This window comes from Equus quagga, chromosome 1 (assembly GCF_021613505.1).
Source record: "Equus quagga isolate Etosha38 chromosome 1, UCLA_HA_Equagga_1.0, whole genome shotgun sequence".
NCBI classification, from domain to species: Eukaryota; Metazoa; Chordata; class Mammalia; order Perissodactyla; family Equidae; genus Equus; species Equus quagga.
Genome location: NC_060267.1, coordinates 49,248,194 through 49,260,331, shown reverse-complemented (window position 1 = coordinate 49,260,331; position 12,138 = coordinate 49,248,194). Strand labels below are relative to the sequence as shown.

At 37.8% G+C, this 12,138-nt stretch overlaps 1 protein-coding gene across 2 annotated transcripts in view; it reads right to left on the bottom strand.

Annotated features, from left to right (window-relative positions):
* Positions 1 to 12,138, bottom strand: part of LOC124246919 (pregnancy zone protein-like) — a 53,684-nt gene that overhangs the window by 5,225 nt on the left and 36,321 nt on the right. Inside the window, exons 16-28 of one of the 2 annotated variants that reach the window (XM_046675683.1) lie at positions 11,944 to 12,108; positions 10,184 to 10,283; positions 7,468 to 7,615; positions 6,847 to 7,075; positions 6,228 to 6,354; positions 5,912 to 6,033; positions 5,679 to 5,730; positions 3,123 to 3,206; positions 2,385 to 2,561; positions 2,011 to 2,098; positions 1,216 to 1,372; positions 761 to 835; positions 297 to 474 (exon numbers count right to left, since the gene is read on the bottom strand). In XM_046675683.1, coding sequence (XP_046531639.1) covers positions 297 to 474; positions 761 to 835; positions 1,216 to 1,372; positions 2,011 to 2,098; positions 2,385 to 2,561; positions 3,123 to 3,206; positions 5,679 to 5,730; positions 5,912 to 6,033; positions 6,228 to 6,354; positions 6,847 to 7,075; positions 7,468 to 7,615; positions 10,184 to 10,283; positions 11,944 to 12,108 — 1,702 coding nt within the window. The remainder of the gene's footprint in view (positions 1 to 296; positions 475 to 760; positions 836 to 1,215; positions 1,373 to 2,010; positions 2,099 to 2,384; positions 2,562 to 3,122; positions 3,207 to 5,678; positions 5,731 to 5,911; positions 6,034 to 6,227; positions 6,355 to 6,846; positions 7,076 to 7,467; positions 7,616 to 10,183; positions 10,284 to 11,943; positions 12,109 to 12,138) is intronic. The other variant, XM_046675692.1, reaches the window with a different exon arrangement.

Here is a 12,138-nt window from a genome sequence, read left to right as displayed (position 1 = left end):
AAAGTAAATTAAGGCTCTAGTAAATTACATGTGTCTTTGTGTCTATTACATACTACTTGTGTGATATTAGAAGTTGTGCTGTCTAGAGTCTATAATGTGTGAACCGACAAAATGATCCATGTTACCTAGAGAATTTAAGTATTAGATCAATGATAATTATTCTTATCATCATTATAATAATATAATATGATATAGTATAATATAATATAAGCATGATAGGTGTGAGTTTAATAAGTCCTCTCTTCTTTTGATCACTGCTGATTTTTGGAAGTAAATTTTTCAGCAGTAGCTCTTACCTTCTTTTACAGCCTCTTTGTCTAGTGATTCAAGCAGCTCACTTCTCTTGGCCTGGTTTCCTGCTAGGGCAAAGGCATAAGCCAATAATGCCTTGGTATAGACAAGACTTCCTTGGGCCTCTGAGGTGGATCTCCAGGCATTTTCCAGGCAGAATAGAGCATTGCGGACAACTTGATGCTATGAAGAAGATGAAAGGAGAGCTTAAAATAGCAGAACCAGGCTAGTGAACTGTCTCCAGGCTAATCCCAAATTAAAAGCCCCAATCAGCCTGTGCAACATTACAGTTCTCACCAGAAAATAATCTCCTCTGCAGTTTCCAAAAGGATCTAGTCCTTTATGTTCTGGTGAAATATACCAAAATTAAATATGAAAACCACAATTCACTTTGCTCAGAGATTCATAGTTCTATCATTTTTATTCCTTACATTTGTGAAGGAAGTACAGGCAATATGCTAGAACATACAGTGACAGGCAGTGGCATCTCCAGCAGAGCAATGGTGATGTAGGCCGAGAGCGTCACCTCATCATCTACCCCACCCTGTAAGGATCAAAAGCAGAGATGCTCAAACAACCCACTATTCATTAACCAGAGTCATCCAGCTCTACTTTTCCCCCGGGGCATCTTCACTAGAAAGCACCTTTTCTTGTGCAATATTATTGATTTCCCTCTTCCTCCTCTACTCTAAAATTCCCGAATTTTTCCCAAATCACTTTCCCTCGCTTTTATTAATATATTGTGGTTTTTGCACACTATTTTCATTCAATAAAAAACTGCTCATTCATTACCAGATTTTAGAAGCTTTAGAGTCTACCACCCTTCTTCAAAGCTGTGTCACCAGGACTTGAGGAATCAATATTAGCATAATTGCTCCTACATATGACTATATTCAGGGACCTGAACAAAATTAAAGGCATCACCTTGATAGCGTTGTTAAGCAGTAATCCAGAGCTTTGGAAACAACCATTTTCCTTTTGCTTCTGTGAGAGCCAGGTGAGGGAATTTGTGATGTGTGAGTCTTCCACATAGATGTATGACCGGGCTTGAGCAAAGGACTTGAGCACAAATGCAGTGAGCCTGTCCAACAAAGAAGAGACTGAGACATGAGGACCATCTCACTTTCAAGGCTCAGTTTGTGCAATTACCTCCAGACATTGGTCTTCACAGTTCAGTGGAAGAAACTGTTGGGGGGAGTTTGTGAGAAAATGATATTTGAATACTGAATATTCTCTTGTTTGTCCAGCAAATATCTAAATCTCTTTTTTTAAAATCTCTGAACTTTATTGGTTTCTCTAGAGTTGATTCTCTTCCCTTTTTTTTCTCATGGAATGTTTCTTGGCGCCTCCAAGCCTCCCCACCACCAAAGTGCCATTTTCTGAGTGATTTTACTGCATCACAGTCTCTTCCTGTCCTTTCCCTCTTCTCCTCTCTTAATTCACAGTGTAGAAGTTTCTTCTATCCTTTCACATTATGACACTTTCTGCCTTATGTTTCTGTTTTGAGGGATCCTTATTTTACTGCTATCTACAGAGCTATCAGAGCAGGTGAGCTTTCATAGATGGAATGGTGAGATCACCTAGCAGTGATGACACACATATGGGTTTTTAAAGGGTAACAAATTCCCATGAAAGAACTTCAGGTATCAGAGAATAGATACATCCAGAATTCTGAAATATCATGGATTTGCAGGGAGTATATGGAAATAATTATCTTACCAAGTGTTTCCCTGACTTCTGCCATCATGGTCTCCAAAAGTGCTGTATGAGCCATCACTGTGCTTATAATTCAACTGTCTTTGGTACCCTGAAAAGGAAGTTTTCATAGATATACAACATTGCAGAGACATTGGAGAATTAATCTGTCTTTTGCTCAAAATTTGTTAAGGAATCATAGGGAAGCTACTATTTTATTAAGATGTCTCCAAGACTTGATGATGCCATTGAATTTCTGATTGTTTAGGGGGACATTTTATTGGATATCACAGCAACAATTATTGTTAAATCTTATCCAATGGGATGCTGATTTAAATCCACTGAAGGAGATATTTAGGGAATCACTTAAAGTTTTTCCTTTTGGGGTAATCTCTCACCACTGATAAGGTGGCTGATGGCTTTGGACTTGATCTTCTCGGTCAGCTGTTGTGTCTCACTCAGATAGTTCAGAACATAAATATTAGGGACAAAAAGGACCATATTCTGCTCTCCACACCCATAGGGCATCTGGAGAAGATTCTGAAGATTTTGCATGGCAGAGCCTAGTATATCACCTGGGGAATGAAAGATATAAAAAAATCAGAGGACCTCAGAGCTGGTTTATGCTGGGATAAGAAGACAGATTACTAGCTAAGTGGGAGGTCAAGTCGCTTATGGAGGAGAGGATAAGAAAGCATAAGAGGTGAAGAAAAACAAGAAATAGAAAGAAAAGAGAAAAGTAGGAAAAATAAAGTAGGTGGTTTAAGCATGGAAAAAACAGGGAAAAAACTGAATGGCAGGAAAAAATTGAATCTTTTCTGATGAACCACATGTCTGGTAAAAATCACCTATTTTCAAATCTATTAGGAAACATCACCACCCAGTCAATCTCTTGAAGATGAGGGCACAGAGAGGTGACCCTTCTAACTTTTTGGAGGGTATCAAGGTATAATATGTAGCACAACATCTATTCAACCCCCTTTCTGACTAATACACAATGCAATCCTTAGCTTAGTGCTCTTTCTCTCAATCCAATGCTTAGAGTCAGTGCCTTCATTAACCATGGGTGGTGAAGCTCCATGCACTAGGAGAATTATGGAGATGGAGAGCTACTTCTCTTGGGCTGAGAGACTCACCCAAAACCGAATATGTTGCCCTGGCAGATCCTTTAACCACATCTGAAGGAACTTTTAGTGACAACTTTTCAGGTACTCCAGTTTCTAATGAAAGAAGACAAATATATATATATATATATAAAGGAGGGAAAAAATGAGAGAAATATTCTATTTTTGTTTGAAATTTTTTTCCTCTATATGATCAAGATCCAACCTCTCATTTCTTTTGGTCATTATATAATTTCTTTGATGCAATCCAAGTTTCTCCTAAAGCCATGACTCATCTCACAGTGAAGTTCATGTTAATCATATATATTTGTACTTAATTTCTATACATTTCCTTATAAGCATATACCTGATGTATGCTTATTTCTTTCTCTTCATTGTTTATGTTAATTTTTATTATTGTTAGTGTTTTTTTAAAAAATTGCATTCATTCAGGGGCCAGCCCTGTGGCATAGTGGTTAAGTTGGACATGTTCTGCTTCAGTGGCCTGGGTTTGGTTCCCAGGCACAGATCTACACCACTTGTTGGCAGCCATGCTGTGGTGGCAACCCACATACAAAACAGAGGAAGACTGGTGTGGATGTTAGTTCAGGGGGAATCTTCCTCAAGCAAAAAGAGGAAGATTGGCAACAGATGTTAGCTCAGGGTGAATCTTCCTCAGCAGAAAAATTAAAAAATCACATTCATTCAATAAATATGTATTATGTGCATGCGATGTACCAGGTTTTGTTTTAAGTGCAATGACATAGCAATTTTCAAAGCAAATTTTCTGACTTCCTGGAGTTTTCATTTTAGTGGAAGTAACAAGATAAATAAATATTTAATATGATAGATGTTTGTAACTTTCATAGAGAAAATTAAAGCAGAGTAAGTGTTTATATGGGTGAGCTAGTAAGACAAGGCAAGCGTCTTAGGACATTAGAAAGTGCAGGGTGTGGGGAGGGGGCTCCCTACTAAAAAACTCATTGAAAAAAATTCAGAGGTGACAGGAGAATTTAAGTAAGACATGGAGTAAGATTTATAGATATTGGGGGAAAAGATCTCCACGAAAAAAAGAACAAAAAGTTAAAATATTCCACAGATTAGAGCATGATGGTTATGTTCCAAGAGCAGATTAGGAAGCCAATGTGGCCAGGGCATGGTGAGGGAGGGAGAGAGTAATAGGAGACAAAGTCATGGGGTTGTGAGGGTTTGTAGGTGACATTAGTGAGGTAGGCTTTAACTTTGAGGAATATGCGAAACTCTTGGAAGGTTTGAACAGAGGTGGGTCATGATCTGAACTATGCTCTAAATGATTCCTCTTGCTGTAGGGGAACGAGTGATGATGATCAGGAGACTGGTCAGAAGGTTATTGAGAGAATAGGACTAGAATAAGTTCTATTCTCTCAATAACCTTTCAGGAGAGAAAGGACTAGAGTAGAAGTAGACATGGTGAGAAGTGGGAAGATTCTGCATGTAATTTACAGGTGGAGCCAACTAGATTAGAGAATGGATTGGGTGTGGAGTGTAAGAGAAAGTACATAATAAAGAATGATGCCAAAATTTTTATCTCCAGCAAGTAGAAGAATAGAATTTTCATCATCTGAGATGGAAAAATTTGTAGGAGGAGCAGGTTTGTGGGACCAGCAGAGGTTCAGTTTTGAACATGCTGGTTCTGAGATGCCTGTTAGATCTACAGGCCTGTAGGTGGAGATGCTAAGTGGGCAGCTGAACACAGGAGTCTGAGTTCAGGAAAGAGGTGTGGACCAAAGATGTAAATTTTGTGGTCTCCAGTACAAAGTTGTTATTAAAGTTCTGTGTCTAGATGAGATCATCAAAGGATGCTTATACAGTCACGTGTCGCTTAATAGCAGGAATACATTCTGAGAAATGTGCCTTTAGGCATTTTCGTCATTGTGTGAGCATCACAGAATGTACTTACACAAACTTAGATGGTATAGCCTACTGCAAACCTAGGCTGTACGGCACTAATCTTATGGGACCACAGTCATATTATGTGGTCTGTTGTTGACTGAAACGTCCTTATGTGGCTCATGACTGTATAGAGAAGAGAAGAGATCTTCACACTGAGCATTGTCCTCAAGATGATTCTAGATGGTGCAGAGTTGAATATTTTAATGATAATTTTATATGATTGTATTAATGGCATTAGTAAAATACTGGTTTCCAAAAATGTTAGCAACCTTAAGTTCTTTTTAAAATAACTTGTTTAAATAAAAACACGAGTACTTTTCAATTATTAATTGAATAATAAATAGTACTAGTACCACACAGATATTTCAATATTTTGAAAATTGTTTAGGAAGAAGTTTGGAAAACACAGATGTATTTGAAAACTATGGTTGTAGCTTTCGTTCTCATTATTAGCCAAGAGATTTTAGGTAAGTCTTTTAGCTTCTCTACGCCTTCATCAGGAAAAGATTGTTCTTCATCAAATTTCCTTAGATTTGCTCATAGGAGAGTATGCTCATTTTTTTTTTCCAGGCGAAAACACACCCTAAAGGGCATTCTACAACTATATACTTTGGCAAGTGGCTTAAAGTGAAAACTTTGTCTATTTTTGACTCTTACCTGATGCACAGAGGAGTGTGTTGAAAGTTTCCTCCTTTTCTATTCCTTCAAGCTTTGTATTGAAAGAAAAAAAATCAAAAAGTAAAGTGATATTGAATGTATAGGAGAAAAATCAATCACTTTAAAATAGAAGAGAAAATGTTGGTGAAAAATTGAGTTGCGGATACGCCCACATTCTTGGGATGAAATGTCACTGTCTCATAAATATTGGATAATGCTATACACTTACATACCTCAACTAGTAAGGGCTTGACCACGGTGTCCTTCTGTCCAAATGCTGGGACTTCAGGCACCTCATTGCCACACAATTCCTGAGATCGCAGGGCTTCTGCGGTAGCTGTGAAATTCACCTTTCCTGAGGAATAAGATTCTTAAGGGGTTAAACAGTGATTCTATATTGAATGGTTCCTTTTTAAGTTTTCCTAATATATATAATGGCTTTTTTTCAATCAATCATTGTTAAAGGAGGAGAAAAAGCATGTGTCTGGGTCACAGTGGAAAGCTGTGGTCTTGTCAGAAGTAGGATTTGTCAACAACTTTACCACTTACCCGGTGACTTTGGGGTCACAGCCCAGGACACAGTTTTCTGCCCATTTCCACAGACACAGTGAGAGTCTTCATTCTTCTCTACTGGGACAGCCGAGAAGGCAGGAGAGATATCCAGCTGCACACTGACCTGTCCCCCATACCGGCCCACAAGTTTAAGAAAGAACACAGGCAGAAGGTCAGCAATAGGGGAACGAAGCATAAAGGGCCAATGCATGCTAATTGAGAGGGTTTGTGAAATTGTTCAAACGAGGTAATTTCTTCAAATATTTCACAGTTTAGATGTTTGCAATAAGGGAATTAGGAAAAATGCCTAGGATTTAGCCTTGTGCCAACACAAGGAAGAGAAATTTTCTTTAGTCAGGGTAAAAAAATTAAGTAATCAGGTAGAAATAATGTCTGAGTTTAGGAATACACTGACAATATAGAGTCCTGAATGAATATAACCTTACCACCTTGGACCTGTCAGGTAACTTTGCTCTTAGTACCTATTCCACTGTAAAATTAGGCTACATTATATTCAATTATGATTTACTAGGAAATTACCTAGGAAACCTAGATAATGAGTGGCGACTGTGTTCCTTCCTTCCATTTTCACTTACTTCCAGAGAAGTGCCCTTACCCGAATGCAGTGGAACAAATAGTTGAACACAGTGGCTTTGAGTATAAAGTCTTCTCCTCGCACCACAGAGTAGGGGAGAGTGAGTTCCAGGAAGAACGGCTGGAAGACTTGAAGAGAGATGATGGGGGAGAGGCCAAGCCCCGTAGTTTTGGACAAGCAGAGTGCGTTGGCCTTCCACTCTGTGATGGTGTCAGGAACCTGCTTTGCCAACCCACTTCCACCTGATGAACTAGAGAAGGGAAAAAGAGGAGGAAAGTGAATGAATCTCCATTGTTAGCACGCACTATAGCTGATCCCAGAACATGATAACTTACTAACCTAGCGTATTCATGTGAATTTTGATATAAGGTTTGACAGTCCTAGTGAGGTCTCTGAAAGTTGTTCTTTTCTTTTTAGGGGCAAGAGTAGCTTTCTGCTCTCTATTATTTTAGGTATCTCAGGACCAAATCAGAAAAACAATTTACAATGTTCAGCTGTGAGAAAAATGAGCTATGAACCCAAATATTTACTAGAAAGGAGTGGAGCAGAACTGAAAGGAATAGGAACCAAGGATGATACCAGAATCACAGAGGAGGATTCAAATCTTCTCCGAAACTAAATTCTAGGCAACATGCAACTTACTCGAGTGGCACCAAGTCCCAGATCCAGGTCTCAGGGAAATACTTCCGAACAGTCCCTTTCACTTCCATGGCTGGAAACTCTTCTCTCATCATCGTTGGATAAACTGCTCCTGCAGCACCACTTGCTAGAGCTAAGCCTTGTGGAACTGCTGTGGACAGACAGCACCAGGGCCCAAGGTGAACCTAACTTTTATCATTAATTTCCTATAGTTGCCTAGTTTCCCAAGTAGAACAAGGTCATTTGCTCAGGGGAAGTTTATTATTGGAACAGCTTAACCTACCAGCTTGCTACTTTGCTCACTTATCTATTTGTCCTATAGGAAAGCTAATCCTGTTGCTTCTTAAAATAGCCTAGAAGTAGATGTATTTTCCTCTAGAAATGAAAACAAATGTAGCTCTCTCTAAGCTGATAATTCAACTAGTGAAGAGAAAAATCAATGGTAATTCAATACACCAAATATTGTTTTTCACTGAAATAATGCTCATGTGTTCTCCATTTGCAGCAAGAATCAGACAAGAGGAATGGATGGGGGCTACAGCAAGAGGATTTCAGGAATGATTTTTTTATTTAGCAGTGAATGAGATGGGGAGACATAAACAATAGGATATAGCAAAGTATGTGTTATAAACAGCAGACTCAATAAAGGACAGAAAATGAACTTTACATTAGCCAGAAAAGACTTTACCAAAGTAGAACTTAAGCTGATGAAGAAGGATGAGAAACTGCGGAGAATGGGGAAAGCATTCCAAGGAAGTGACTATACAAGTATGCACACAGAGGTCAGAAGGATTGCTCCAAAGGGTTATTGAAAAGCTTACCCTTCTGGAGTAGCATGTCTATTTTGAGGGTGTGTTTAGCATAGTTGAGTAAATAGTAAGTATAATTATATAATATAACAACATGAATATTAGGACAAATAAATTAGATCTGTTAAGGTAGGAGTTAACTTGATTAAAAAAAGTGATACTCCAGAGATCAGAAGATATGTAAAGATAATATGCATAAATGCATAATAATATATAAATGATGGATATAAAATAATAGAATTGGACATGCTCTTTTAAAACCTTAAGTACAACAATTCTATGAATTCTGGAAGTAGTAACGATGTATGAGAAATAAGTGGCATGATAAAAGCAATGTTGAAGGGTGATATGCCTTTCATAGTATATAAAATAGACAGAAGTGGAGAAAATTGGCGGCAAGGAAGGTCAATTAGGGTGGTTTTTAAGTAATTTGGTTATGAAATAATGAGAGACAGGACTAAGGCATAACTGAAAATGAAAAGTAAAGAAAGGCTAGGGGACACACATCAAATGCAAAATCTGTAAAGAGTTTTACAGAATGTTTGGGAGAAGAATGTAATGATGATACTCTGTTTCCAAGTTTTCTGGATCATTCCATCAACATATTTTCTCTTAGGACTGGAAAAAATATACATTTGGTATTAACAGAGATATGAATATAAAGTAATAGTGCTTTTCAGGTTTTGTGAAACAAAAAATATGCTATTGCATGGCATAATATATTTTCATAATTATATTTTTCCATTTTATGTTCACAACACCTCAGTGACCTTGGTGTTGTCATTCTGTCTTTAGATATGAAGAAACTGAGCCTCCAAAAGGTTAAATGAGTCTGAGAATTTTCAAAGTCACATATGTCATACCAGGTAGGAGCATGATGAGAACATGTCTCTTTGCTCTTAGCACAGTGCTCTTTTTCACTCTACAGAATTTTGTTTCTGTTGAGAGAATATTCTTATTCCCCCCTCTGTTTTCGACTAGAACTTTATTCTTTGCCTTATAATTTCTACCGTATTAAAATATGTTTATTTTATTTTTAAAGAATGCTTTCCACCACCACATTTCTTTTTAAACAGCAGAATTAGCAGACTTCCAGCATTCAGAGAGAAAATTCTGGAGGCCTGATAGCAGTAGCAAAGAAGACTCAGAATCTTTTCAACTTTTCCTCACTTCCAGGTATACTTGAAACACACAGAGGCCAGTAACATATCTACCAAAAGCTGAATCATCCTATTTTGTTCAGTATGTCAAAATCATTTTGATTCCCAGATAAAGAATACGACAAAGACAATATTCATATGATCCTTCACATTTCTCAGCCTCCCTTGCAGTTAGGACAGACCTGAGATGTGCCATTTTCACTGCTGGCTGTAAAAGTCACGTACAAACCTACTCCTTCTTCCCGATGGCAGTAATCTTGAAAGATTGCTTGGAGATGGGGAGTCACAAGATGAAAGCAGAATGGATATCTCTGACTCACTGATTGGTAGGGAGCTGTTCTGGACAGCTACTGGCCTCACAAGCAGTTTTTGTGTGAGCAAAAAAATAATCTGTTATATGCTTAGTCACTGAGACGTGGGGGCTTATTTGTTACTGCAATATAATCTATCTTACCCTGACTAATTTATGTTTTGAATCCATAGTGGGTAAGGAGGATTTGAAGTGGTAAGACTGTTGAAGGCTACGACAAAAAAGTAGTTGATTTTGATTTCAGAGGGAAAGAAAAAAACAACTGCTTTAAAAATCCTATTTTTCGGGGGAAAAATGGCATTTGAAGAAAATTTACCAAGAAGTTGCTGCAGTGTCACAACATTCAGTACTTAGAAAAATAGCTATTTATCCCAACCCAACCCAGTGAAACATCAATTTTTCTTCTATTATTCTAGCAGACAAATAAATCTCACCCTTACCTCCTAGGTAGGGCATAGGCATTGCTGGATATCCATGAGGCAGCTGACAAAAACGTGGCTTGTGGATTTTTGAGTTGGTAAAAATATTTAATCCTACAGACTGGAAGAAAATTAATTATTAAAGCATATTGGCAATCCAATCTTGAGACTGAAATATCTTCGTAGCTTTGTATTATACTTTTGCTATTATTGTACACATAGCTCACAGGATCATCATCAAAATTACCCACAATAGAGAAGAGAGCTATTTTATAAAAGCCCAGTTCACCCAGTTAGTGAATGAAAGTTGGGATTAGAACACACTTCTTCTGATTCCTATTCCTAAATTTTGTCTGCTGTACGCTGATGCCTCTTTAATTATCTTTTGCATTCTAGAAACTGAGTATTTTAGCCTTGGAAGCTTTTCTTCCCTTCCTTTCCCCATGAAAAGCAAATATAACATATATATATATATATATATATATATATATATATATATATACACACACACACATACTCCTCATGGCTTTATTGCAGAGAGTAATTTTTTAAAATTTCTATTTGAAATTGTAAGGTTGCATATTGGAGATTTTTCTTCATAGTCTTAGTAAACTTTGCCTTGCTTATGTTTTGTTGGAAAATATGACTTTCCCTGAATATCTATGTTCAACTCATCCCTTTTGTGAGTTACCCTTTCCTCTTTTCTTTCTCAGTTTCTTTTGACTATCTTGCATCTCTGCATCCGTGCACACATGCTGATGCCCACAGTAGCCTGACTCCTAGAGCCCACCTGTTCCCAAATTTCTCTCTCTATATATAATATAACTCACAGTTAAACGCTACTTGCTGTTCTATCTCAGAGTACATGGGACCCTGTGGGAGGCACAGCTCTCAGTGGTGGTAGTGATATGGAATAGGGAGAAAGAAGTTTGAAATAAGTGTTAAAGATTAAACCATTAGCTAATAAACCTAAAGAGTCCTCTTTCTATCCCCCACTGCAAACTGATTTATGATTCTGGAGGCTCCAGAAGGGAGAGGTTTAAATTGCTCTCAGCAACCTGCAGACCTCTCTCAGAGGAATGGTATGTTTTCCTTAAGGTTAATGAGAGTTTTTAGTCCTTTTTGGCAGTGATAAAATTTAATTGCACAACCTGGATAAACTCTCCTTTCATAATCTGCCTAGAGATAGTTAATCCTAAAGGTATACATTTTAGCTAATACACCTAGAGCATGCTAACATTTCTACCCCAAGTTTTGTAAAATCTTTTCTTCATGAAAGGCTACTTTCAGTTTCCCTGAAATTTTACTGCACTAAAGGTGATGGCTGAAGTATTGTACTTTGTATATTCAGTCATTTACTCATTCATCATGCGTTTATTGTGCAAATGACTGAGGTAATGGCTGCCAATAGCTACTCACCTTTCCAAGGGTGTCAGAGGCACTATGGAAAATGTTTTGTTTTTCTCACATATTAGAACCTTTGAGAATCACTGAGAGGAGAATATGACGGTGGTAACCAGCTTTGGGATCAACTTGGTTGAGGCTGTAGGCTCTAAACATACACCTCTTGCTATTTAAAGTGCTGGAGAAATTCATGAACGAAAAGCTGTGTGTATACAAAGCTCTCTGTGCTTCCAAGGTTTCAATATTTTTCTATTAGTCATAGCTTTGTTTTGGGGGGTGGAGCAGGATCAGATTCCACAGCTTAGAAGTTCATTTGTTCTCTCTTTAACAAAGACTTGGAAATCAATTTGAGCTATGTTTTTAGGAAGAAGACTTGCCTCAAAGATATTGTAAACATCATCATCGTCCAGGATCTGCTTTGGTGTGTAAATGATTCCGTTGTGAGTTATGTCTTCTGCATGGATGCATTTTTGACCATCTTCATTCGCAGGACCTCTGTAGCTAACACTAAAGAGATTCTTCTCTGGCAGCAAATTATAGACCTGCAAAATCAAGAGAACAAAGGAGAAACT